The 27,810-nt window shown below is 38.2% G+C and overlaps 1 protein-coding gene across 2 annotated transcripts; it reads left to right on the top strand.

Annotated features, from left to right (window-relative positions):
- The first annotated feature begins 20 nt into the window (after positions 1-20).
- On the top strand, positions 21-27,350 carry Gin1 (gypsy retrotransposon integrase 1). 2 transcript variants are annotated; one of them, XM_050153464.1, is made up of 7 exons: positions 21-151; positions 9,214-9,359; positions 11,542-11,735; positions 13,773-14,078; positions 15,893-16,255; positions 17,416-17,698; positions 25,797-27,349. In XM_050153464.1, exons 2-7 carry the CDS (start codon positions 9,221-9,223, stop codon positions 26,069-26,071), a joined length of 1,560 nt encoding a protein of 519 aa, XP_050009421.1. In that variant the 5' UTR covers positions 21-151; positions 9,214-9,220; the 3' UTR covers positions 26,072-27,349. The 2 variants fall into 2 exon arrangements, with proteins under 2 accessions (XP_050009421.1, XP_050009422.1); XM_050153465.1 differs by lacking the exon at positions 21-151 and adding an exon at positions 7,846-7,925 and having other exon boundaries at positions 25,797-27,350.
- The last annotated feature ends 460 nt before the right edge of the window (positions 27,351-27,810 follow it).

The following is a 27,810-nucleotide window of genomic DNA, read 5'->3' as shown; positions in this document are numbered from 1 at the left end:
CCGCCGGACCAACGCTCCGCCTGAGCTTTCCTGTTCCACCACCGCCACCATCCCCCGCCAAACTCCGAGCCCGGTAGTTCCGTTTCCGGCAGCACCAGATAAGTCGCGGGAGGAAAGTTAAAACCTGCTGTTTGCATTTAGGACCACTTCGGTGAGTGGTCATTCTAGTGTGTTCTGTTATACTTTCCCCCTCCCCCCCCCTTTTTTTTTAAAGTGAGACGTAAGCTGATAATAACTTTAAAACGGACCCCTTCTTCTGCTCTAAGGAAGGGTTTGACGAGGTGGAGGTTTCGCGCAGGCGCCGTTGGGGCGGGAGGGCCTTGAGTTTTGCTAGCCGAGCGGAAGCTGTCTGCAAAGAGGCGAGGACTTGTTGGTCTCAGGCAGTTGGCGACTGTGTGATTGAGTTGTCAACGGTCATTTTCCTGCTTATGCAAGGATTAGCTGGACCTTGCCCTCGGGAGCCAGTTAACAAGCTGTCAAATGCTTGCGGAACGCTCCCTCGCTGGCGGCTGCGAATGCTTGACTGCATTCGAAACTGCACTCGGCGGCTTGGCTAACGCTGGAGAAGTCTCACCCTGAATCGTGGTGAAAACCTACACCAAAGTGAAGAAATAAGCTCAAGGGGGAGTCTTAACACGCAGTTTTAAAGGAAACGTACCCTTTTAAATCTCATTGAATTCTTTCGTGGATTTTTCGAACCTCGGTTGAGAATTTTCAAAATAGACATGAGTTTGTCCTGGGCGGCAGATGTTGGAAATAAAGGGATTTCTTGTTAATTGTGTACTCTTAAGTGAGACAGATCACAGAGTGTGTTGGAGAATTGCCTCCCCGGTCTTCTCTCCGCCGCGTCCCAGTTAATGCATCAATTGTGCTGGTTCAGTTTTCAGAGATTAAACTAGAGTAATTCATATGTCAGAATTCTCATCCCGAATTACTGTGTTTATTAAAACATTACACGCTTTGTGTTTTTAAGTTGGAACACAAACTTAACCTTCCACTGATTTTAACGGTAGCTTCGTGGTTAGTAGGAAATGATATGAGGGAACAAATTTAAAGGGATATTTAATCGCTTTAATTTTATTAGATACACACGATAAAATTATTGAAGAAGTTAAGCAATAAGGATCAGTAAAAATACTTGTTTTATGTAATGTACACGAAGCATGGTGTGAAAAAATTTAACCAAGTATTCTGATGATCTTGCAACAGTGAAGTTGTGATGAGCCATCTTCAATACCTTTTCTAACGTCTGAGTTCTTGAAAATATAAGAATATTTTTTAAAGTTGTAAAATATTCTTTATATGTATGATTTTCTTTCCATTTTACACAGTTACTGTTTCTCCTTTACATCTGTCTCCGTCTTAAGAACCAGTAGTTGATGGACTACATTAAATAGTAATGGAAGTCATGATAAAGTATATACACTGGGAGGCTCAGGCAGGAGAATCACCATGACTTTGAAGCCAGCCCCATCTACCTACTGAATTCCAGGATCCAGATCCAGGACAACGCTGGCTACAGATAGCCAAAAATAAAAAATAAAAAAAAGCAAGTAATACTCTTGCCAGGTCTATTGAATTTTACTATTAACAGTAGAACATAGATATTCCTCTAAAATATTAAATACATTAATAAAAGGTTTTTAAATTTCTTGAACGATTTTGACAAAGAAGGTTCAATTGCTTTAAGCAACTTGATTGAAAACTTATAACAATGTCTATATCATTTTACCATTTACAAAAGACTTTGAAATCCATTATTTCATTGATCATTTTGGTTTTGGAAAAGGAGAGACAATTATTATGGTCTCACCCCCCCCCCCCCAACATGGTCACTAAGACCTAGGTAAATGTCACACACCTGAAATTCTTACTCCCAGTTGATGCCTTCCAAACACCCACTACTTGTGTCTTTATATATTCTCACCAACAGTGCTCAGGTCTCTGGGTTTTGATGCCTGGGTTTGTATACTCATGTCCTTGTGTGGCTGTCCTGGACATTGTCCTTTATCTAATGATGTTGAGTATTTCTCATGTGTTCATTAATGATACCCTTTTGTAGATGTTCAGTTCAAACTTCATGCCCATGTTTAACGTTAGGCTGTTTGCTTTCTCGTTAGGCTTTGAGTTCTTCATCAGTCCTTTGTCAGAGATCGGTACTGCAAATATTCTCCTTCAGCTGCGTTTCTTAGCAGTGTCTTTAAAAAGGTTTAAATCTTTTCCTTCAAAAGTGACACTTTATATTTACTCCTTAGTCTAGCAAGCTCACCAACATTTTATTTTATTTTGTTTTTCTTTTCTGGAAATGCTGTCATTTTAGCCCTTAAGTATGGGTCTATGGCCATTTGTGAGCTAATTTTTACATGTCCTGTGAGATATAAGTTCCTGGGGTTTTTTATATGGATGTTTAATTGGGCCAGCATTTCTTGAAAACTCTCATTTCTTTGGGACCGTGGTTAAAAATTGTTTTGCCATATCCGAGTGTCTGTTTCTAGATACTGTTCTGGCTGATGGACTGACAGTTATCATTTTACCAGCACCACAGTCTTCAAGTCATCCACTGTAAAAATTCTTATATCTGTCATTTTTCACAGTCATTTCACCTCTTCTGAGCCCGTTGATTTTACATATCAATTTAGAATTAACTTACTGGGTTTTATAAAAGAGAGGGTAAAATGGAAATAAATTGTTTCTTTCTGAAATGTCTAAAGAAGTCTCTGTCTAGAATTAAAAAAAAAAAAAAAACTTGTAAGTCCCTCCCTTCCTAACAAAGAAAAAAAACTAGGTAACTATGTTAATGTGCCAGTTCTCCTCACACTGGGATTGCATTGACTCTGTAGATCAATGGGAAGGGAATTGTAGTGTTGATGGAGTTATCTCATTTGACTCTTGTGTTCTTTATTTGTGTTAAATGTTGTCCCATCTTCTAAAGACTATTAGGCCTTCAGTCATGCAAGTTTTCTTTCTGTAGCATGAATAATAAAAACCCAGAGACAGATATTGGGGTTCAAGCTGAAGATGAGAAAAGCAAAGCGGTCAGCCAAGGGTTCTTACCTCTACCTCAGACAGAAGTGGGAGATCCTGCCTCCAGGAATCCTCAGACTGAGGTTGAGAGTGAAACCTGTCTCCGCCTGTTTTGTATGCCTCTCTAGTGCTGGGATTGAAGGTGTGCACCATCACTGCCCAGCCACTATGGCTGACTAGTGTATCTGCTGGGATTAAAGGTGTGTGCCACCACTGCCTGGCCTGTACGTCTAACTAGTGTGGCTGCTGGGATTAAAGATATGTGCCACCACTGCCTTGCCTGTATGGCTGACTATTGTGGCTGCTTTGCACTCTGATCTTCAGTAAGCTTTATTTATTAAAACACAAATAATCTACTACTATATCTTTCCTCTGTTTCCAATGGCCTGTAGTAGCCTTGGTGTTAGAACTAACCGTTTTGGATTATGCCTTTCATGAAAGCCAAATCTCCTATTTATTTACGTGCTTATTTATTTTCTTGAGCTGTAAGATAAGTAAAAGAAATAAAAGGGATACAAATAGGAAAGGAAGAGGCCAAAGTATCCTTATTCACAAATATAATGATTTTATACATAAAAGACCATAATGACTCCCATCAGAAAACTCATAGGTTGGTTAAGACGCTTTGAGCAAGTGACAGGATAAAAAGTTAACATACAAGAATCTGTAGCCCTCCTATATATGATAAACAAGCACACTGAGGAAGCAAGCAGGGAAATGTTCCCATTCACAGTTGTCTAAAGCTTAACAATACAACCTTTTAATAAACTTCACCAATGAGGTGAAAGGACTTTGTAACCCAAACCTTAAAATATAGCCTGCTGTGTTTGTGCCTTTAATCCCAATGCTTGGGAGGCAGAGGCAGGAAGATTTCTGTGTGATGAAGGCTAGCCTGATATACATTTCTAGATCAGGTAGAATTACACAGTGAGACCCTGCATAAAAAAAATCAAAAAAAATAAAAGAAGAATCCCATGTTATGCTATGCTATGCTCTTGGATTACAAGAATCTGTGTTATGAAATGATTGTTCTACCAGAAGCAATGCAATCCAATGCCATTCTTCACAGAAATACTTGTAAAAAGTCAAAACTCACTTGGAAACACAAAAGCCCTCAGAGTAGCCAAACCAATCCTGAGCAAAAATAAAGAATGGTAGATGGTATCATCATATAGCAAAAGTAAAGAAGGGTGGAAGGTGTCCCCGTGCCTGATTTCTGTTACATTACAGAACCATAGTGATAAAAACAGCATGATACCAGCACAAAATTAAAGTTCCAGATTTGAACCAACGCAGCTACAGCCAAGAGATTTTTGACAGAGATGCCAAAAATTCTTGTTGTAATGTAGACAGCCTCCTTAGCAAACCACTTGGAAAACTGGAAAGCTTCCCATGGAAAAACGAAGCCTAGATCCTATCTCTCACCTTACTTAAAATCAACTCCAAGTGTCTCAAAGACTTCAACATCAGACCTTAAACTCAAACTGCCAGATGAAAAGGTAGTGAAAATGTATCAGGATATAGGTGTATGTGAGGACTTCCTGTGTAGGACTCCAGTTACTCAGGAAATAAGGCCAGCAATCAAAAATGACACTGGAATAGTTGGTATTGTCAACTTGACAGGCTTTGTCTAGAATGACCTGGGAAGCAAACATCTCAATGCCTGTGAGGAATTAACTAGATGGAATTAGTTGAGTTGGGAAGACCTAGTATGATGGCATCTCAGTCCTAACCTTCATAGTATTCTGCTTGCTAGGAGAATGCAGTGTGCCCTGCTGCCTCACTTCCGCTGACTGACTTCCTTGTCATGATCTCGTGCTTTTCAACTGTGAACCAGAATAAACCAGTACTTCCTGAGATGCCCTATCCATGGTTTTTGTACCAACAGTGACAAAAGTAACCAGTATAGCCACTTCACAGCAAAGGGAGCTGTTGGGTGAAGAGACAGCCTGCACAATGTGGGGTCATCATTCCAAAGAAGTACATATCTGCTAGAGATGCAAAGAAATCAAAATCATAAATAATAAATAATCCAGGTTTATAAATGGTTTAAGGATTTGGAGAGAAAACTCTCCAAAGAGAAATAAAAATAAAGCCATTTTTTAAAAAATTGTCTCACGTCTTTACCCACCAGATAAGTGCAAGTTAAAACAACTTTGAAATTCCACCTCTACCCAGTAAGAGTGGCCAGCATCAAGAAATTCAGTGATAAAAAAAAGCAGGCCAAGGATGTGAGAAAAGGGAACTACTACTCAGTTTTGGTGGGGGTGTAAACTGGTCCAGCCACAATGGAAATAAGCTTGGGGGCTTCTCACAAAACTAAAGACAGAACTCCTGTATGACCTAGCTGTGTAATTTCTGGGCATATACCAAGGGTCTCTGTATCTTTTCACAGAGGTATTTGCATATCTATGCTTGCTGTTCTTCTATTCACAATAATAAGGAAAGTGAATCAATACAAATGTCCATCAAAGAGTGTGGGTAATGTATCTGTAGGTTTTCTATTGCTGTGAAGAGACACCGTGGTCATGGCAGCTCTTACAAAAAACATTTCATTGTGGTGGAGAGCTTACAGCTTCATGCGGAGCACCATGCCCGTCTGTGCTCTATGCACCGCCATACCGTTCATTAATCGGGCAAGGTGCTGGAGATTGAAACACACAAAGACACACAGAGCCAGAAACACAGGTCATCCTTGAGCTAAAATCCTTGAAACAAGAATGCCCCCTTTATTGTATCCAGGGGCAGCTTATATAGGGATAGCCATGCCCCAGCCAAACGCACCAGAAACCATTCCCTGCCATCAGGAACGCCTGAGGGTCTCGTGCTCAGAGCAGCTGTAGGCACTCAGATCGGGGGAAAATAATTGTTTTTTTACAAGAAATTTAGGATCTGGGGGTTCACAGCTCCCAACAGTTTCAGAGGTTTAGCCCATTATCGTGATGGTGGGACATGGCCTCGTGCATGCAGATGTGATAGTACAGAAGGGTCTGATAGTTCTTACATATTGACTCGCAGGCAAAAGGAAGTGGTCTGGTCTGACACACTGGGCATGGCTTGAGCCTCTCTGAGACCTCAAAGCCCACCACCACAGTGACACACTTCCTCCCACAAGATCATACCAACTCCAAATAAGCCACACCTACTATTAGTGCCACTCCTTTGAGGGTCTCTTTTCCTTCAGACCACCACACATACATACCATAGAATTTTGTTCAGCCATAAGAGAAATTTTCAAAAACAAATGAAAGGAATTTATTGAAAATACTGTCTTAAGTAAGTTACTTCAGGTTGACAAATATGTGTTTTCCTATGTTTGAGCCTTTTCTTGTTAGCTTCTAATTTTAGGAGCTAGGTGTGTTAATTTGGGAATGATTACATGTAGGGGGCAGGAAAGCAGAAAGGAGTCCCTGAGAGGGGGAGAAGGTGGTTCTAAGCGATGGTAAATGCATGTGATATAAAGTGGAAAGAGACTAATCAGGGTGGAAAGGCTTAAGAGGACTAGGGAGAGTTGGGAGAGAGGTAGATGAGAGATAGGGTCAAAAGAAACTAAGTAGGAATGAAAAATACATAAAGGAAGCCTACTACTTTGTAACTATTTAAAACATAGTTTTTAAAAGTGATTTTTTAAATTATAATAAAGTAACCATCATATTGACCTGGACTAACAGATTGTTCTTCAGTGAAAGGGTCTTAAGTGGGAGGACCAGAGGAGGAGAAGATAAGGAAGCCAGGGTCACAGGATCTTGCATAAGCTGCTTGGCTTGTGCCAAGCAAGTTTACAAAGCACAGCATTTTATATACAGGTTTAGGGGAGAAATGGGACAGTGTCAGTGGAAAGCTATCACCCAATGGGACGAAGTCAGCAGGAGGCTAATCAAGCAATGTTGCACAAAGGGAACACCGAGTATCTCAAGACAGTCACAGAACGAGCACACAGAGGCCTTGGCACTGTTCACCATGGTTCCATACAGTCGGAAGTTGGGTTCTCAGGATCTGAAGCTGCAGCTATCCCCGGCCCCAAGCATATTCCAGGTTTTAGAGAAGGAACTATGTTCCTCCTTATATCAGGACCCCAGGGGAAAGCTCTAGTGTCCTGGCTTCAGGCTATTACTGCCACTGCCAAGCATGTTTCTAAGTTAGAGAAGGGAGTGTGAAACTGAATGTATCTACCAGCCACCCATAACCTCAGTTCTGGGAACCACCATTCTAATGTCTGTTTCTGTTCATTTGACAATATGTGTCATTTTTTCAAATTTCATTTGGCATGCTGTCCACAAGATTCATCCTTATTTTCGCATGTGTTAGAATCTACTTTCATTTTTAAGGCAGAATAATAGTTTGTTATGTGTATATGCCATATTTAGATTATATATCTGTCATTGGGCACTTGGATCCTTTCCAGTTAGTATTTTCCAGCCACTATGAATAATGCAGCTTTAGTTTAGCTTTCAAAATAATCTCCAGCCCCACTATAGTGTAAACTTCATGAGGGTTAACATTATTGTATCTCCAATTTTGTGTCTGGCATGTGCTAGACACTTGTACTTGGTAGTGTGTCTGTCTATCTGTCTGTCTGTGTATGGGTACACTGTGCATATGTGTAGGACTCGGGTTTAAAACCCAGGGCCTTATACGTTCTTTCAAGCACTGTATCACTGACTATGGGCCCTGTCGTGGTTCATTCTTTTAGAGATGCTTTAGAAAATGTGATAGCTACATTCGTCATTTGTTTGAATGATAGTCATCTCCTGTAAAATGACTAGTATCTCCAGTTCAAAGTGGGCTCGTGCAAGGTACGGCAATGTGTGCCTCTGTTTTTAAGATTTAGGGCTCCAAGGGAGAAGCGTGATAGGTCCTAAGACAATCCTGAGCTTCTTCAAAACCCTGTCTTCAAAAAGGTGAGTTCAAATCTTTGTTTGATGATAATACTTTTATAGCTGAATTAACCTACTTGTAGGTTCTGATGGGACTATCTTATCATTATGGAGTCTTTATAGTATAATGGCCTCCAACCTGGTGGAGGCAGTTTCTCAGTTGAGGCTCCCTCTTCCCTGGTGTGTCAAGTTGATCTGTCATGACAATCCCTAGATTGTTTTAATGAGTGGCAAACATCCATATTGTCTTCAGAATTTTGAAATTGTATTGGAGTTCCAGTAAGAAGCAGAAAATACATTCTTGAGACTTTTGAAGGAACCGTTTAAGAGGTGTGGAGAGAAAGAAACCTGAGAATTAGCAGCGCTGAGGAAAATGACTGCTCTGTGACTCAAGTTTCAGAGAGAAAGGAGGTCTACTTGCAGTGAGAGAAAGGATAGGGGTAAGAGGCTTTCAGCAGGACTCTGTACAGAGGTCAGCTAAATACCCTGACCTCTTCTGCTTTCTGGTTCCCCTTATCATTGCTTATGGTGAGCAATTCCTATTGGAAAACAGCTAAAATGTCCGCACAAGGTCAGTCTCGTAGGACTGGCAGCCAGGAAAGAAAGACCAAAAATTAGTTTGGATGGTTGATTTGATAGGCACCTACATAACTGCCATAGTGTTATTCTTGCCAATGAAAATGTGGGGAAAAAATTCTTTTATTTTAAAAAGGTTCCATATCAATGGAAGTTCACAATGGAAAGGGGCACTTTCATTAAAGGAAATCTAGGTTTATATATGGTTCAGAGCATATGGAATCTGGTTGCTAAATGGCTATCGTTTAATTTTAGCATTTATAAAAGATGTTAAATGTGATTTCAGTAGAGTTTTGTTTTTACTTTGCAATAATCTTGAATGTGAATGCATTTAAAAGTAATGTGAGATTGTGTTTCTCTCCTTAAATATGACATATCAAAGCCAACCTTTGTGAATAACCTTTCTTTGGATGCCAACAAGAGTCTCCAGTCGAACTTCTGAAGTGTACGGACTCATTTCCTCCTTCTCCCTCGTATTCCAAGTGTTCAGCATTTCTTACATCTCATGAAAGAAGACAAGATAATTTGTCTTGATGAATCTCAAAAGTGGCATCCAGATGTTTTAGTTTGTAGGCATCACTCTGCCCCCTTTCTGTACTGCAATTATCTCCCTCGCAGATTAATATTCTGGGAATGCTCAATTCATGCATCAGCAGAAATGTGACAGAAGCCTGAACTGAAATAGCAGTGGAATCAGCCTGTCATTTAAGTAATGCCTTGAAATAATCTTACCTAGGTTCACGATGGTCCGTAGTGGGAAGAATGGTGACCTTCATCTTAAGCAGATTGCCTATTATAAGCGCACAGGCGAATACCATCCGACTACACTGTCAAGTGAGAGAAGTGGTATAAGACGAGCAGCGAAGAAATTTGTCTTCAAAGGTGAAATTAGTGTCTAAGTCTTAAATTACAGATGACTTCCCGTGTGTGTGTGTAGGATCCTGGGAAATTCTCTAGTATTTAGTTATTGCTAAGCAGTTATCTGCTAAATTTTTAGAAGGTTATGCTCAAAAGTAACATAAAATCACAGTAAAGCTAACTGAAGGCTGGTAAGTGCGAAAAAGACCTATTCAGGGGCTGGAGAGATCGCTCAGGAGCTAAAAGCACATAGTGGTCAAGTTCGGTTTCCAGGGCCTGTGTTGGGCCGCTCACAGCCATCTCTAACTCCAGCTCCCAGGGAGTCTGGGCCTCTAGTTTGGCATGTCCTAGCATTCAAGTGCACATACCCACACATAGTCACACACATGTACACATAGTTTAAAATAAAAGCAAAAAAAAAAGCAAATATAAAAAGAAAAGAAAATGACTTATTAAATTGTAGATCAAAAGAATTATCCATGAAAATCACAAAATTACTTTCTCTTGCTGTTGCCACCTAATGATCTTTTCTTGATTGACCTTCATGCACTGATGCCTGATGCCGTGGCATTGAGGAAGTTAGTTGATGCTTAGTATGTATAGTGGGAGCTGTGGGCCACTTCCTGCCACCCAGCTCCTGGCTAGCTTATGCCCCAAAATAACAACACACAAACTGTATTCATTTAAACACTGTCCGGCCCATTTCTATTAATGTGTGTAGCACCACAGTGCACTTACAAGGAAGATTCTAGCCTACGTCCATCCTGGGTTGGAGCTCCATCGAGACTGCCCTGGAGAGCAAAGCATGGCGTCTGGCGTCTGCCTCACTTCCTCTTCGTCCCAGCATTCTGTTCTGTTTACTCCACCCACCTAAGGATTGGCCTATCATATGGGCCAAGGCAGTTTCTTTATGAACCAATGACCTTCCTCCATCAAGTATGAAAATGCTAACAGAATGAACTCGCTTGCTTGTTTAAGTAAAAGAAAGGAAGAATCTAACTGTATTCATAGCTGAGTTTACCCTCATACCTGCCCTTCCCTCCACACTGTGTCATTAATTATTTCTCAGAATTGCGTTTGTTTTCTTGCCTTGACACTCCATCAGTACATTAAATATTTGAGAAGCAGCAGGGCAATTATGAGAGCTTATGATAGCTTTCCCTCCTTTCTGCCTCCTTCAGTGGAGAAAGCAAACTGAGCATGAGGTAATTAGAAGGCACAGTCAACATAACCAAATGAGTATTGGCGATATTAATGGCAGTTCTGCCTAGAGATAGAGCATTAGGCTTCTTCCAAATCAGGTCAGAATATAAGGTCGTAAATTCTAAAGTTATAAATCAACATCTGTTCATGTCTCCTTCCTGCCAGTAACTCCTATTCTTAGCAATAGACAGACCTCTTACACTAAAGTGGAGGTGCATTCATTCATTCATTCATTCATCCATTCATTCATTTAATCATTCATATTTAAAATGTTTGTTGAATTTCTCTGGTATACTAATCTTATTCTAGGCTCAGGGATATACTAATGAGTAAGATAGGGTTTCAGCTTTCCAGATGCCTAACTTCTAATTTAAGTTCTGTGTCTATTAATCACCCTAGGATCTTAATGATGTATTCTGGAGTCTGCATAGCTACCCCATATGAACTGGGGAGATAAATAATGATGCTGCTGTTCCCTACTTGTTCCTTAGCTTAGATATTCTCGAAGGGAAGGAGAGCTGAGAAGCGTGTTCCTCTTACTATGCTGTCCCTCCCTCTACTCAACTCAGAACAAGGGATGGAAGGGGTGCTTACCGAGAACAGCTATAATGAGTTTTTCAGAACATTTTGTATCACAAAGCTTCTCATCTATACAGAATTCACTTTATAACCTAAGCCACTGTCAGTTACTCCCGAATTTGTCACAAGTTTCTCCCTAGTTTGAGTACTCCAATAGACAAGGCCATTTCATATTCTCATAGTTATCACATGCTTTAGTGATATGCTTACTCTATTTCTATTGGTTCCTACAGAAGTATAGCACCTAAGGGGCCTTTTGGTCTTCAGAATGCATGACAATAGCATTGAAAGTAAATATTCTGTTTCAAAGAAAGGTTTTGTAAAAATAAAGCTAAACGTCTTCATGGTTTTAAGTTAAGCCTATAATAGCCTAAATATTATGTAGCTTTGAAATTACACATATTTTTTATGTCATTCATTTCAGACAAAAAGCTGTTTTATGTTGGAAAAGACAGAAAACAAAATCGTCTGGTAGTTGTTTCAGATGAGGAAAAAAAGAAAGTCCTAAGAGAATGCCATGAAAACGGCACTGGTGTTCATCATGGAATATCCAGAACTCTAACTCTGGTGGAGTCGAGTTACTACTGGACTTCTGTGACCAATGACGTCAAACAGTGGGTATGGCTTGTGTCTTCAGAAATATTTTATTGTCTGTCTAATAAATATAATTTTCACTATTGCTTTAAATATAATGTACATATCACCTATGGTGTAAGTACTTTCTATGTTATTTTTGAACTAAGAAAACATTTAAATCAAAGGTAAATTTATTTCTCTTTATAATTATTTTAAATCAGTAGAGTATAAACTAAAAGAATTCAATATTTTGATAGGAAATTATTGAGAATTGGAGCATTGATCTCCATTTTGCGGGCAGAATTCAATTGAGGTTGAAATTCTTTTGCTAACCATTATATCCTTTTTTTAAAAAGAAAGATTTATATATTTATTATATATACAGTGTTTTGACTGCATATATGCTTGCACACCAGAAGAGAGCACCAGATCTCATTACAGATGGTTGTGAACCACCAAGTGGGTGCTGAGAATTGAACCTAGGACCTCTGGAAGATCAGCCTGTGCTCTTAACCTCTGAGCCATTTCTCCAACCCCCAACTATTATATTCTTAATGCCATCATGAGTGACTTTATATGCTATATGGTCAAAATAAGTATGTTCATAATAAATCAGTCCCAGAATGGATTCTCCACTTTTGTGCCATTCCAAATATAGAAAAATGTCCAATATAAATGGCAGTAACCTATACTCAAATTATAAGTGTTCCATGAGTCCTTTCACAGCATTCAGTGAAATAAATATAAAAATATTTCATTTTAAAAAATAAGGCTGTTTATAACTGGTGAATGCATTTAAGTTGGAAAGTGAGAGTGATCACCAAGAATGATTGTGATGAGCCCTTTCCCAGCTCACTAGCCCACTCCCATTTTCAGGAGCGCTCTTATGTAGAATACAAATACTGTCACTGTTTCTATCACCTTGAAAAAGAATTAGTTTGGTCATAATGATGAAGGTTTGTATTTTTATTTTTGTTTTTAATTTTTTTTTAGAACTTGGTTTGAAAATAATTTCCAAAGTGAAATTCTGGAAATGTTTTAAAAATAACATCATCTATAAATGAATCAATTGATCTCTTCTTAATCCTTTTATCAGTGGTTCTCAACCCTCCTAATACTACGACCCTTTAATACAGTTCCTCCTGTTACGGTGACCACCAACCATAAAATTATTTCATTGCTTCTTCATACCTGTAATTTTGCTGCTGTTATGAATCATAATTTAAATATCTGATATGCAGGATATTTGACACGTTACCCCAAGAGATCAGAACTCACAGGTTGAGAACTGCTGATTTAAATAAAAGCTTCATGAGACCTGGATTTTCACCAGGATATAGAGAAGTTTCTGGCATCTTTAGATATTATTTGACTAAAATTACAGTTCAGCAAGTATTACTGAAATAGATGGATGAATAAACTTTAGAATAGAAACTGTAGGAAGAAATGTCATTTGAATGAATACATTATTGCATAGCCATTCATGCTGGCTTAAAATTATAGAAAATGAAATACTTCATGGTAACCCATTAAGAAATTTTTTTTATGTTCTTTCTTTTTTCTTCCTTTCTTTTCTTTCCTTTTTTTTTTCTTCAGTATTTGAATTTACTATGTTGCCCAGACTCTTCGACTATGGCTACCCTCTGGATTCAGCATCCTAAGTCAAAGGATTACATAATGTGCTACCACAGCTAGCTGTAGAAGCTTTTTGCATTAATTAAAAACAAAATTATCAAAAACTTATTCTGAAATCTGTTGGTTTAATATTTATTTGAATTTGAATCAGGATTATGGTCCATTTGAATAAGACCCCATTGAGATTGTCGTTTCATCAGAGTAGCAGTGAGGAGACCCTGTGGTGCTGATGTTTGGACTTAGCTAGCCACACAGATGTAGTGACCGGTACTTGCTTGTTGTACTAAATAAAAGGCTTTATTCAATGGGCTATCTCATGCCAGTAAACTTCCTGTAAAGTACAAAGTACCTGTTGGCTGCTTAAGATTTCGCTTTATAAAACTGATTTCTATTACCATGAATATTTTAACAATTATATGTGTTTTCCTTGTCATGTCTCTGTAGGTATATGCTTGTCAGCATTGCCAAGTAGCAAAAAATACTGTTCTGGTGGGACCTCAGCAGCACCTTCTCACGGTGGGAAACCCATGGAGTGTAGTTACTGTTGATCTGATGGGACCTTTTCATACAAGTGACAGAAGTCATGTGTATGCTATAATTGTGACCGATTTGTTCACAAAATGGATTATGATTTTGCCTTTATGTGATGTGTCAGCGTCAGAAATTTCTAAAGCTATTATCAATATATTTTTCTTATATGGACCTCCTCAGAAAATAATAATGGACCAAAGAGATGAATTCATTGAACAGGTAGGACAAAGTGCTCACATTTGGGAGCAGGTATCACTCCCAGTGTCTGACACACAGTTCTTTGTGCTTTATAGAGTATTTAATATATTCAAATAAACTGCTGTAGATATGCAAGTAGATAATATATGCTCCTAGATTTGTTGAACTAGAGATTAGGAGAGCAGGATTTTAATTTATTACATTACCACTAACTAATTGTAAGCCTATCTTTTGATATCATCAAACTAAAATGTGATGACTGAACCAGATACTATTTGTTTACTTCAAGCTTAAGAACAACCAAAAATAAAAATATAATAAAATGATATTAACTAAAGTGAAATAATAGGACATCTTTATATTATGTTAAAAATACAAACAAATTTATATGTATTTATTATATATTTATATAGGTAACTATGATAATAGGTATAAAAACTAAAAGGCTTTATTAATGCTACAGATTGAAAATAACTGAGTTATTCAGTAGCCACACATGATGTGTGAAGTCAGCAAAAAGCAAAGTGGAAAACAACATGGAGCAGTAGATTCCTCATTCATTCTTCATTTCAGCAGTTAATTAAATTTATAAACACAAAATCTAAATTTTACCAAGCGACTCATGATAGAGTGATCACATGACTTAAGTATCATCTCCCACATAAGAATGGGTGAGGAGTCATGGTCATGTGCGCGCCACAGAGAATTCCTCTCCGTTTCCTAAAACCAGATGGAATAGAAAGAAGCTTATTCTGTACTCCAGTAGAAGTGTAAGCTGCCTGAGGTTGGCAGGACAGCCGTGCTCATCAGTGGCGACTCGGTCTCCCAGCTTCCATCTTCCCATCTCTGGAGCGTCACTGTCAGCACAAGGCTGACAGTGTGACTGCCGGAGTCCACGTCGTGAGGCTGAATTGCAGATAACCAGGGAGGACAGCGGGCAGACAAGAGCTAGTGCTGGCTGAGTTTGTGCAGACATCTGAACTTCTATCCTTTCCTGCCACCGCTCACACTACCGCTACCTTCTATGGACCTTGGGAAATGCGAGATATAGAAAGTTTATCTTTCTAATAATTCTGAGAGTTATTTGTAGAAAATATTCTTCCAAAGAGAAGTTTATTAGCTGAAGGTTAATGAAATGAAAATAACAGAGAATAGGGGAGCATCAAGGCAGGAAAATAGTTGTTCTGTGTTTGAAAGACTTACTATTAAAGTGTGCTAAACTCAGACTGAATTCCTTTTGAAGTCCTGGCCATAAAAAATATTATCATAACAGCGATAGTAATTGCCATTAAATTCTATAAATTCTGTACACTTTATTGAGAACTCTTTAGTATCTCACAAGCATTACTTTGTGAGCACCCTAGGCAACTGTGGGTAGGCTTCTTCTCAACTTAGAAATGAGGAAACTGAGTGCAGAGGCTTAGTGACTGTGTCATGTGGCCTCGTGGTTTCTTGAGAGGAAAAAAAAAAAACAACTAAAAACAGTCTACTGAATTGAAAGTTACTTGACCACAAAGTTCGTTTGGAACTCTGCCCTTCCATTTCCTGTTGTGCATTAGGTGCTTAGACTCCCAAAGCTTAAGCTCGTGCCTTTAAAATGGAGTTAATAATACATTATAAAGTCATCCTGACATGTAGTAACAAAAATGACACCTAATGTGTTGATCGGCACTTAGTAAGGACCCAGTCAGGAGAATTCTACCCAGAATGCTTACATATTTTAGCTGAATGCCTGTGGTCAGTGAAAGACAAGAGTTGGGTTTCTTGAAACCTTTTTTAAGCCAGAGGAATTATACGAATATTGAACAGTCAGTTTTGTTTTTTGTATGTTTCAGATCAATACAGAACTGTATAGATTGTTCGGTACAAAACAGATTGTAATTTCTCATGCTTCTGGAAGTGTCCATCCATCTGAGAGTACACCGAGCACAGTCAAAGCCTTTCTCTCCAAATACTGTGCCGAGCACCCCAACACCTGGGATGAACACCTGCCAGCGCTTTCCTTTGCCTTCAATGTGACGCTCTCAGAGCCTACTAAGAACACACCGTTTTTCCAGATGTTTAACCGGAACCCTTGTGTGCCGGAGGAGTGTCCTCATGAAGCGGGTGGTGAAAATACAAGCGTGTTTGCCAGAATCGTAGCTGCAGTTAGAGAGGCTGATGCAGTACTGGAGAACAAGACACCATCGGCCGGCCAGGTAATTCGGTCTACTAGAAAAGTTCTGTGAAGCCCTACGAAAGAGGAATTATATTTAAAATCTCAGCATGTGGACATGTTCATGTATGTGAACATGATATACCCTTAAGCAAAAAAATAAAAGGTTTTATCTTCCAAGTTCTGCTTATTTTGGTTAAGTAATATGCTTGTTCATTGTTTTGTGTGTATGTGCTTTGTGTAGATTAGGATGTGTTTGTGCAGGTGCATGTGCACATGTGTGAGCATGTGTATGGAGGCTGCTAATAGACATCCACTGTCTTCCTCACTCTCAGCCTTAGTTTTTGAGTCAAGGTCTCTCACTTAAACTGGAGCTCCTTAATTCAGCTGCATAGCCTGACCGGAGTGAACCTACATGTGCCAGTCTTGCCCCTTCCCTCAGCTGCTAAGGCTACAGATGTGTGTTACTGTGAGGCTACAGATGTGTGTTACTGTGAGGCTACAGATATGGTGTGTTACTGTGAGGCTACAGATGTGTGTTACTGTGTGGCTACAGATATGGTGTGTTACTGGAAGGCTACAGATGTCTGTTACTGTGTGGCTACAGATGTGGTGTGTTACTGTGAGGCTACAGATATGGTGTGTTACTGTGAGGCTACAGATGTGTGTTACTGTGTGGCTACAGATATGGTGTGTTACTGGAAGGCTACAGATGTCTGTTACTGTGTGGCTATAGATGTGGTGTGTTACTGTGAGGCTACAGATATGGTGTGTTACTGTGAGGCTACAGATGTGTGTTACTGTGTTCCAGTGGGTGCACAGAATCTGAACTCAGGTCCTAATGAGTATGTATCAGGCTTTTATCACTGAATATATTTCCCAACCCTAAGAAGTCTGCATGTAAGCTATGAAATTCTGAGACTGTCGGGAAAGCTATGGCTTTGGAGAGATTGGGAAGGCTTGGTTTCTGTATCCTTGTAAGCAGCTGTGAAGCTTCGCACTCTGTCCTTTTACTAGTGCAAGTTCTCAGAGCCACTCAGCCTGATTTCCATCTGTGTGAGGAGAGAGATGCTGACTTCAATAAAGAACTAATTAGGGTTCGGTCCTTCCTTTCATTCACAGCTCAGCAAATCCCCACTGCCATAGTCTTATCAGCCTGTGCACTTAAACTTAAGTCCTGTCATGATGGTCTTTCATTTACAGATGGAGAAAAACAATTTGGATGAACTAAACAAAACCAAGCGTGTTAAAAAGAAACCAAAGCAGTTAAATCCTTTTCACTTAAAAGTGGGTCATGAAGTTTTAAGACAAAGGAAGAACTGGTGGAAAGATGGCCGTTTCCAGTCTGAATGGGTTGGTCCTTGTGTCATAGACTATATTACAGAAGGTGGATGTGCTGTCCTGAGAGATAACACTGGGACCAGGCTTAAAAGGCCTATCAAAATGTCCCACCTTAGACCTTATGTGAGAGAGTCCGCTGAGCAAGGTAAGTGTTTGTAGCTCCTCTAGTGTGCTATCTTTTCTGCAAAAAGAGACTGGGCTTTCAATCTTTTTTTTTTTTTTTGGTTAAATTGCTTCCTCCTCTAAATTTTATAATATTTGATAGAGTTTTAGTTTTCCCTAGTAATATGATTAGATTGTACTTTTACTAACATTTTTTTTAACTTTTTTGGTGAAAATGGATTTTTTTCATACAATATATTCTGATTGCCTTTTCCCATTCTTCAACTCCTCCCAGATCCTCCCCACCTTACCACCGACCCAAATCCACTCTTTCTCTTTCTTATTAGAAAATAAGCAGGCATGTAGTAGCAGTAGTAGTAGTAGTTTATAAAAAAAAACAAACAGGATTTTTGTTTGGACTTCTATTAACTTTTCATAATTGCTGTGAAAAATGCTGAACCTGTTTCAAAAAAGGAAAGATTCCATCTACAGTTTTGTATAATATTCTGCTACTTTTGCCTCATTTTTATATGGAAAAACAGCAGCTATGATTATTTACTGCCAAAGACAAACATATTGTCCAGAATCTAATTGTGAGATAAATAAGGGAACTTTATTTCCTTTTAATGTGTCTTCATAATTAGGTCATAGGTTGGGATGAGTAAGGGTGTAGGATGGGAAATATTCAGAATGCTATCAGACCATAGAATTATGGCATTCCCATAATTATATGCATTTAATTATAAATGTGATTAAATATAATTATAATTACTATATTCTATTATAATATTATAATTATGGGAGTGTTATAATGCCCAAGACTATGCCAACAGGCATGCCTTCATAGGCCTTGAATGATTTTTTTTTTTGGTTTTTCAAGACAGGGTTTCTCTGTGGCTTTGGAGCCTGTCCTGGAACTAGCTCTGTGAACCAGGCTGGTCTCGAACTCACAGAGATCCGCCTGCCTCTGCCTCCCGAGTGCTGGGATTAAAGGCACACACCACCATCGCCCGGCTTTGAATGATATTTTGACATGGTTTTCAGATTAAGTCCCCTTACTTCTTCAATGTTGTGAGGAGCACAGTTCCTTCCTGCCTGGCTAGCTTACACCCGAAATAATCTCACAGAAATTGTATTAATTAAATTACTGTCTGGCCCATTAGCTCTAGCCTCTTATTGGCTAACTCTCATGTCTTGATTTAACCCATTTCTAATAATCTGTCTATCACCACGAGGTCGTGGCTTACCGGGAAAGATTCAGCATGTCTGACCTGGCGGCTCTCTCTCTCTCTCTGACTCTCTTTCTTCCTCCCAGAATTCAGTTCTGTCTGCTCCAGCTTTGTAAATGCTTCCCTACCAAAAGGTCAAGGCAGTTTCTTTATTCACCCAATGATAGCAACACATAGAAGAATCTCCCACACCATTTCAAGATTATTTTATTTCTTCCTGCTGTTTTGCTTCTGTGAACTTCTCTGAGGTGATAAATGAGAGGATGTTATTTGATTCTTATTTTATAATTATGCATTTTCTGTAAAGAGCATAGTACTTTGCAAAATTTTCATGCAATGCATATCATTGCTCATTTTGTTCAATGAATAAATATTATATAAACAGAAGAAAATGATGCATTAATATTATTTGAATGCAAGTTACATCTGATGGTGATGTAATTTATTTTTTAAATATCAAAACAAGTTACTTACTAGACACAAGTAAATAACAAGCAATAAGCAATATCTTGAATACCTTTGTTGAGATATGAAGGCCTTATGGGGCTCTTCAGTATAGTAGTTCTTACCCATTTCTGGACTCCAGCACTTTGTTAATAGCTCTTGGTACTTTTCTTTCTTGTGATGGAACCAGTTGCTCTAGTCAGAAGCTTAGCTCAGATTGTTCTGACTCCAAACACATGGTAATTTCATCCTCCCTGTAAGAGGGCAGTATATTCTTTCTGTGTGTCTTCTTATTTCAGAGCTGTTTATAGACTCTCCCTTTTACACACTAAGTGGGGGGAAAGGGATTGTATGAGTTCTTTAATCCCACCAAGATTCCTCCTTCCCCTTCAGAATGTATTTCCTTCTCATGATAATCTTCATTCATACGAAGTTTGCTTATAAAATGTTGCTGCATCAAGATCTTATGCGGCATTCTTCAGTTTTCTCTTATCAGAGACATTCAGAAGGGAAGTCAGCTAATTTCCATCCGAGTAGGTCAGAAACAAACAGAGAAGACAGCTGTCGACATAAAAGCAATATGCTTCTCACTGTGTGTTTAAGCTGTCTGGAATGTTTTTTTCTAGTAATATAAGAAAAGTGTAGTGTTACTATTGGTGTGAACACACACATTTGAAGTTTGGATTTATTTTCAAGTTTCCTACCAACCATGCTCTGAACTAGTTCTTCAATAGTGTTTGGTCCTGTGTGTGTGTGTGTGTGTGTGTGTGTGTGTGTGTGTGTGTGTGGTGTTTCATTGGCAGAAATACAAAGGAAATTTGGTGTATTTCATCTTTTTCCTCAGCAACATGCATTTCCCTAAATACCTTTCCCTCAACAGCTGACCCTGAAGAGTCCTCAAAGTGAATTTAATGAAAACAGTCTCTTTAGCCATCAAACATTTTTATTTGACATAAATTTAAAAACCCAATATCCCAAAGGAGTTGAAGTGCCTGTTTATATCTGTCATATTACTCTGTACTGCTGTTGACTTCTTGGCTGTGTTAGAGTCACAGTCTAAAACACGTGGACTTATATTGCCAAGTTCCCGTCGTTCTTATCTGGAATATAACACTGAGCTAACACATCCAGTACTGGGTTAGAAGTATTTGCCGTTGCTATTTTAAGCAGGCCTGTTTGCTGTTTTGTCTGATTTGATGCTGAACACTTTTAAGCTCCTTATTTTGATAAGAATGTTTTAAAAATATACTAGTGTCCCTTTGTAATCGTAATCTCATTTTAAAGGGATAATTTTGGTGCTAAACTGCTGTCCCATCTTACACAGTCTGGCTCTTAATTTATTTGCTTGATTGATAATAGATTTGGATCTACTTCACCAAAGATTTAGTTGCATTCTTTTTTTTTTTTAAAAAAAAAAGCCCATCTATGAAAAATAATTTTTCACTGGCAAGTTTCATTTTGCTGACAATACAATTTGCAACAGACTTAGTGCTTCAAACATTATTGCCATAAACTTATGTACTTTAGAATTCCTACATGGGTATTAGTGGGCAGTTACTGAGTCATTGGCAGAGTCCTGTTTCTAGAGTATCTAGAAGAGAATGGATTTCCTTGTCCTTTCTAGGTTCTAGCTCTGTGGCCTCAACCTCCCTAATGCGGCCACCCTTTAATACAGTCCCTTATGTTGTTCTGATGCCAACCATAAAATTATGTTGTTGCTACTTCATAACTAGTGTTTCTGCTGTTATGAATTGTAATCTAAATATCTGGTGAGCAGGGTATCTGATATGCAACCCCTGTGGCCCCAAAGGGATCACAACCCACAAGCTGAGAGCCACTGTGATGTGGGAGTGTCATATCAATCTGTTGATTTCATTGGCTGAGCAATAAAGAAACTGCTGGCCCTGATAGGTTAAAAGATAGGTGGGCGGAATAAACAGGATAGGATGCTGGGCGGAAGAGGAAGTGAGGTCAGACTCTGCTCTGCTCCCGGACAGACCAGACAACTCTGCTCTCTGGAGCAGAGACTCCAGGATGGATGGAGGCTAGACTCTTCCGGTTAAGCGCACCTTGGGGTGCTTACACAGATGATTAGAAATGGGCTAGTCCAGGTGCGAGAATTAGCCTGTAAGGGCTAGTGTTCATGGGCCAAGCAGTTCTTAAATGAATACAGTTTGTGTGTTGTTATTTCGGGCATGAGCTAGCCAAGCGGCTGGGGTGTTGGGGACTCAGCCCCGCTGCTCCTATTTCAACACCACTGTTTTTAGCTGCTTCCTTATCCTGGTCCTTTTCTTCTGTTCCCAAAGCCAGTGATGCCTCATATCCCACTTATGTCCCTCTTCTTCTCCATTTGAGAGCCTTTGTCCTTCAACCTGCCCAAATATTTTAAAATAATCTCACTATTTTTAAGATCATATCAGAGGCAGCTTTAATTTCATGACCAAATTCCTTCATGCCATGTAAAGCTACATATCCACCGGTTACAGAGATTAATGGGTATACACTTTGGGAGACTATTATTGTGTTGATGACAGCTAATAGTCTCATTAATGAAACAATGGGCCATAATGTCATAGTGTCCTAATGCTTTATGCCACTAAACCCATGATCTCCACATTATTAGTATTATAGTTTCCTTATAGCTACATACTCTCCAGACCCAGAGCCCATCCAGTTCATTACTGGTAGCTACTATTGATATTATACCAATAATAGTATAGTATCAAATTACAGTTGTCTTATCATGGAAAGGCTATATTAGAAGTGCAATGTGGTATAAGTTTGAAAAGTATCAGACAATTTAGTTATTTTGACACCTCATATAAAGAATAAGAAAGCTAACTCAATGAGAAACCTAATTCACCTAAATCATTCAAATTTTGTGATCATTAAATGTAGGTTCCTTCTTGAAAATTTAAATATCTATTTCCTAATGTTAAATTTTTTATTCCTTGAAACCACATAAGAGAAAGTTTGTAAAAACGTCTTGAAAATGTCTTAAGTTCCAAAAATCCTGGAGACATTATTCAGCCTTTTCAAAGTTGAAGTTACTTCCTTTGTTAAATGTGTTTTCATCATAATCACAACTGAATCCATAGAATGAGAAAAGAAAACTGTGTAATACAGTATATTTTGTATAATGTAACTTGGTAGAAAAGTCCTTTAATACGGTGTTTGTCCCTGCCTTAAAAGTAAGAATGTTGACATTCTTTTCTGTATCCTTTCCTCGGGATTCTTGTATATCCATGTCAGTATTGCCCAGTGATACAAAATTCACGTGACATGTAGTTTTAAATTTTCTATTAGCACATTTTAAATAGAAAAAGATAAAAATGGTGTCTTATTTTATTTAACAATATAAGGAAACTATTAGATCTGCATACTTGGGAGGTCCTAAAGAGTCTGTCTTTTGATAATCTATTTTGAATCACATTTGAACTGGGTCCAGTTAGACTGTAGTTAGAATTGAAACATATTTGGTCCTTATGGATGAATGAGTTTTTTTACTATATGAACTGGCCTGAACATCTTTACAGTAATTCTTATAAGCATGATCTATACTCTGCATGGTTTTGTTATAATAAGATACTTTAAGAGCCATCATTTGTGGAAAGGAAAAATGCATGTGTTTGTATAGCATACATACATAATAAGTACATACAAAGATATTTACATGTATATGTATATGTATATATACATCTCTCTGTGTATGTGTGTGTATGTAATGTTCCCTCTCAATAATAGATGTTGGTAAGATTTTTTTTTTCACCAAGGCCAAGTAACTGAAACAAGCCTAGACGTAAGTCCCTGAGCACAGATTCAAGAAATCAACTTCTGAGAGCTTTGCATCTAGATACATTTTCTTCACGGATACATATTTACTGAGCATAGTTTTCTAAAATAAGCCAACCTAGAATACTGTGGGGTTAACTGTTTGTCTAGGGTTACAATAAACTAACCTACGCATTTATATGAAAAAAAATACAGAAAACCTCCTTCATCAACCATCTCTGAAAAACGCATCGTAAATTTTCAAGGTGTTGTGGTATCTGCCATCAGCTATGATCTTGCTTAATATACCTTAGGTGCTATGATGTCTGTCATCAGTGCTGATGCCGTCTAACATATAGACATTGAAATTACAGATTTCCTCATGAATACTTTAAACTCAACAACACTTTCTATCATACCTAGCCTTTTAATTGAGCTTAATAAGTATCTGACCTTTTGTATTAAGCATAATTCAGTAAGTAAGCTACCATGTTAATTTTCTAATAATAGTCTCCCTTTTAAGTTCATTGACCCTTGTTCATCTTCCTGATGCTTTTGGTGAAAACAGTCATCATCAGCTGAATGATTTGTAGCTGCTCTTCCAAAGTTGCTCCTTTTGTGTATCAGTTCTCCCACCCAGCACGCAGCTCATCATTCTCTTGCCCCTATGTACTTTCATTCCCCCACAAATAATTTATCTTCTGAATTTTCTTTTAAGTCTAAACACCACATACTCTTTCATGAGAATTAGTAAAGTGTAATACTTTGCACAATAATGAACTAAATGACTGTCTAAGCCCAAGCCTATAGAGGGTATGAGGCCCTTGTGCACATAAGTAAGTACAAAGGAAAACAGGACAATTAAACCCTCCTGCTTGTCTCTTCAAAGGAAGGAAGTGTTTACCTGTTTTCCACCCAGAATTCTGGAAATGGATGTAGTTTATTACCTGGTGATGTTTTGCTATCTGTAGCCAGGCTTCACCCGAACCCACCAGACTATTATGTTTGTTTATCCCAGTCTTTCCCCCGCTACATTTTGAGCATTGCCTCTCAGTCAGTACAACTCATCTTTATGAGCAATGTCACTTTTTACAAGCGACGTTAGTTGTGCTTTACAACAGCCTAGGTAACTTTTGTTAATCTTCATGCCAGACCAATCCTGACTCTGCAGGCTATTTGAATTACCTCAGCAATTCTCCTTAGACTCTTATCTTGATTGTTTCTGAGTCAACAGTACCCATCCTTATGTAAGAAACCATATCTACTTTATAAAAAGTTTCAATGTAAACATGTCTTAAACTTTGTTGTGCACATGGGATTGAGTTAACTAATTATCAGGAAACTTCTTTCTAAAAATGTGCTATGCCTTAAATATGGCTAAAATAAACTGCCTGGTGTCAGACTCTAGAACTTTGAACCAGGCTAAGTCGTGCTAGATCAGATTTCCTTCTTGCCTCTCTTAGATCATATCTCTGTTTTACAGAGACTCCTACATAAGCCGATTTCTGCCACCTGTTTATAGTGTGGATTTCTAAGAGCTACTAAAGTTCACAAATTTTAAGTTTTTAAATGTATAAACTTCTAGAGAGGGTTCATTTTCCCAAACAAACTACCAATTCTGGTGTGATGCCCACTGATCTCTGATCTAAATGGGCAATTAGTCTTCTTTTCCTACACTTAGACTGGAGGGTTCTATAAACCATTAAAATCTTCATGTTTGGGAGACGATCCAGAAAAAGAATGCATTAATTCTAATTAATGCTGACATTAACCAGCTATGATAGATGAGTTCCTTTTGTAATGAATTAGAATATCAGACCTGGAAGAATCTTTTTTTTTCTATTGTATTCTTTATATTGAAGGAGGTTGCTGTTTTGTTATTAGTTTAACAACTTATTTTAAACGTGTTTTTCAGGGAGTTAATGAATATTTTCCTATAGTACAACAAAATACTGACAAGGAAAAGTTCCCTGTTGAGTGTAAATGAAGTAGATCTTAGATTAGGTAGATCTTGAACATTTCTGAGGTTTTTGCTATCAGATTCAACTTAAATAAAAGGTTAGCTGCTTCATTGGAGATTGCATTCCAACACATTGCTGCCACATGAGTCAGATTTGGGCTACTTTATCTTCATCTAGTTTATAGCTTTATATTATAACTCATTAATGTAATTGTACTACTGTGAATTCTGTACAAATTGGAAGGCATCTGAAATTAGAAATATAAGAGTTTAGCAATTCAGTTGGCTAAATACCCTTATTAATTCAGACAAATATGCTTTGTATATGCATATTAAGGATATCATTATCAAAATTATAGTTCTATAATTTTGTTTCAACCTGTATCGCTCCTGCTCTTTGTCCTATACAGATAATGTACACCAAGGACCACTCAAAGAGATGGGAAGCTTTGTTTCAACATCTTTAATGGTCCTACATTCTTTATATGTGAATACTCTGTGTGTGTGTGTGTGTACATAATTTTGTTTGCTTTTGTGTATGTTTAATGTATAAGAAGTTTGGTTTGGGAAGGGAGGTTGGTTTTTTGTTGTTTGGTTTGGTTTGGGTTTTTGAGATAGTTTTTTTTTTAACATTTACAACTTTTTATTACTTTGAGTTTTGTTCCTCACTTAATGCTTAACTTTAAAATGATGTTTGCCTTCAATTCTAAGATTAAATGTTGATCTCTCTCTTTCAGACAGTCTTTATCTCTTACAAGGTTCGGTAGTAGCAGATCACGACTACGTTGGATTACCTGAGATCCCAGTTGGACCATACCAGGCAAATATTTTGGTAGAAGATGCAACTATTGGTGTAGCTGATAATGAGTTATTGGCATCAAGCAAAGATCATGAACTCTTGGAATACAGACATTCCAAAATCTCTGCATTGGTAGAAGATAACAGTTCTCTTGAGAAACAGACTTTCAGTTTGCTGGATTCTTCGACCCAAGTTCTTGAGTACTTAAGTTAGTAAATACCAAAATTAATTTAAGATGCTTGCTTAGAATGTACATAGTCTTCGGTTTTAAGCACTTTATCTATTCAAGTAGGCTGTATAGAAGAAATTTCTTAGTACAATATTATTAACTATATTTTGAAGGCTTATTTTAAGCCTATGTAAAGTTATGGCACATTTGAATACAAAAAATATATGTAATAGAAATATATATTGATTAGAATTCAGGAATCTCAGACAACAGACAAAATCCATTTGCTTCTTTGGAAATAAATTCTAAGAGAAAATTCTCAAACCTTTTTCTAATATTGGTACTGCACTTTCTGTTCTAGTTTTTTTCAGAAATATCTTGCTCTTTGAAGTAAATTTATACTACTTTTGGCTTAGTTAATAAATATTGAATGAACAATAGCACGAGTGAAACATTTTTTCCTGTGACATTAGAACTTTTTAATTTGTATTTATAGATTTACTTTGGTGTGGTATGGTTGTGTGTATGTCTGTGTTTTTGTGCGTGCGTGTGTTTCTGATGTGGCTTTGTGCATGTGAGTACAGTGCCTGTAAAGACTAGAAGAAGGTGATGGACACTCTGAAGCTGAAGTTACAGATGGTTATGAGCCAGCCAGTGTGAGTACTGGAAACCAAACTTGGATCTGCTGTGTTGGCAGGTTAGATACATTGTAGCCAAAAGGCAAGTGACTGTCAGGGAGAGAATTAAGTCTCTGACATCATAGTACAGACCAAAGAAAATTGCTGATAGAATTCTAGAAAGAAACTGTAAAAGGAAAAAAAAAGTGTGATTATAGTAGCCTTGTCCTGCTCTCCTGAGCAGAACGCAGTCCATGAAGGGCTCCTGCTGCATGGAAAATGCGTGCTCGTGTCCTTTCTCGTCTCAGTGAAGTCACTGTCCTCTGTTTCTTTTAGAGTTCATCTAACTTGAAATTGGCCTATTTTACTCGTTCTATTTAAAGAGGCGTGTTAGCATTCAGAGTCATTTCTGAGGCGCAAATTCTGAACAGCTAAAAATAAAGTTTTCCTTTCCTAAGTAATCTCTCATCAGATCTTTGTTATGTGTGTATGAGTCATATCAGGCTACATTGTTCTTCATGCAAATTATCCCCTAATCTTAGTGGCATAAAACAATAACGCTTTCTCTTGGCCACCTACACGTCCTTCTTGGTTGTCAGTGACTGACTGCAGTTTCATCTTCAAACATGTAGAGCGACGGAGCTTAGTTCCTGAAAGGGCACTGTGCGTCATGTCAGCGGGAGGGTGGCGTGTTGACCTGAGCACTAGATGGAAGGGGATTTATCAAGACACTGCGCTCATCTCTACTGTAGTTCATGTCGTGTTCTGCTTGTGGCTACAGAATTTCTTTTGTTTTGAAATTGATGATAATTTTGACTGTGTGACTATATAAAAATTCAATGAATTTTACCATCTACAAGGGTATTTCGGGTTTATTGCCTTTGCCTACTGTTCATTTTTCCCCCCCAGGATGACCCCTTGTAACAGACCCCTGTGAGCAACTTTCTGAGGTTATTATCAGATAAACCACCCACAGATTCTGGTTAGACTAGTAAACAGCTTTCCCTGCTGAAATAGTTTAGAAATATTTGAAGAGGTAGCTACTTCTTCGGGTGTGTAGACACCAACATAAGACTATGAGAATTAAATGTTGTACAGCCAAGGCTGCAGAATAATCACCAATTGCTGACCCCTCCCCCACCAAAACAAGCCTATAATATAAAATG

The sequence above is a fragment of the Alexandromys fortis genome, unplaced genomic scaffold (genome assembly GCF_014885135.2).
Source record: "Alexandromys fortis isolate MF-2015 unplaced genomic scaffold, M_Fortis_MF-2015_v1.1 scaffold_61, whole genome shotgun sequence".
Lineage (NCBI taxonomy): Eukaryota > Metazoa > Chordata > Mammalia > Rodentia > Cricetidae > Alexandromys > Alexandromys fortis.
The sequence above is the reverse complement of the archived record's forward strand: the minus strand, read 5'-3'. Positions and strand labels throughout refer to the sequence as shown.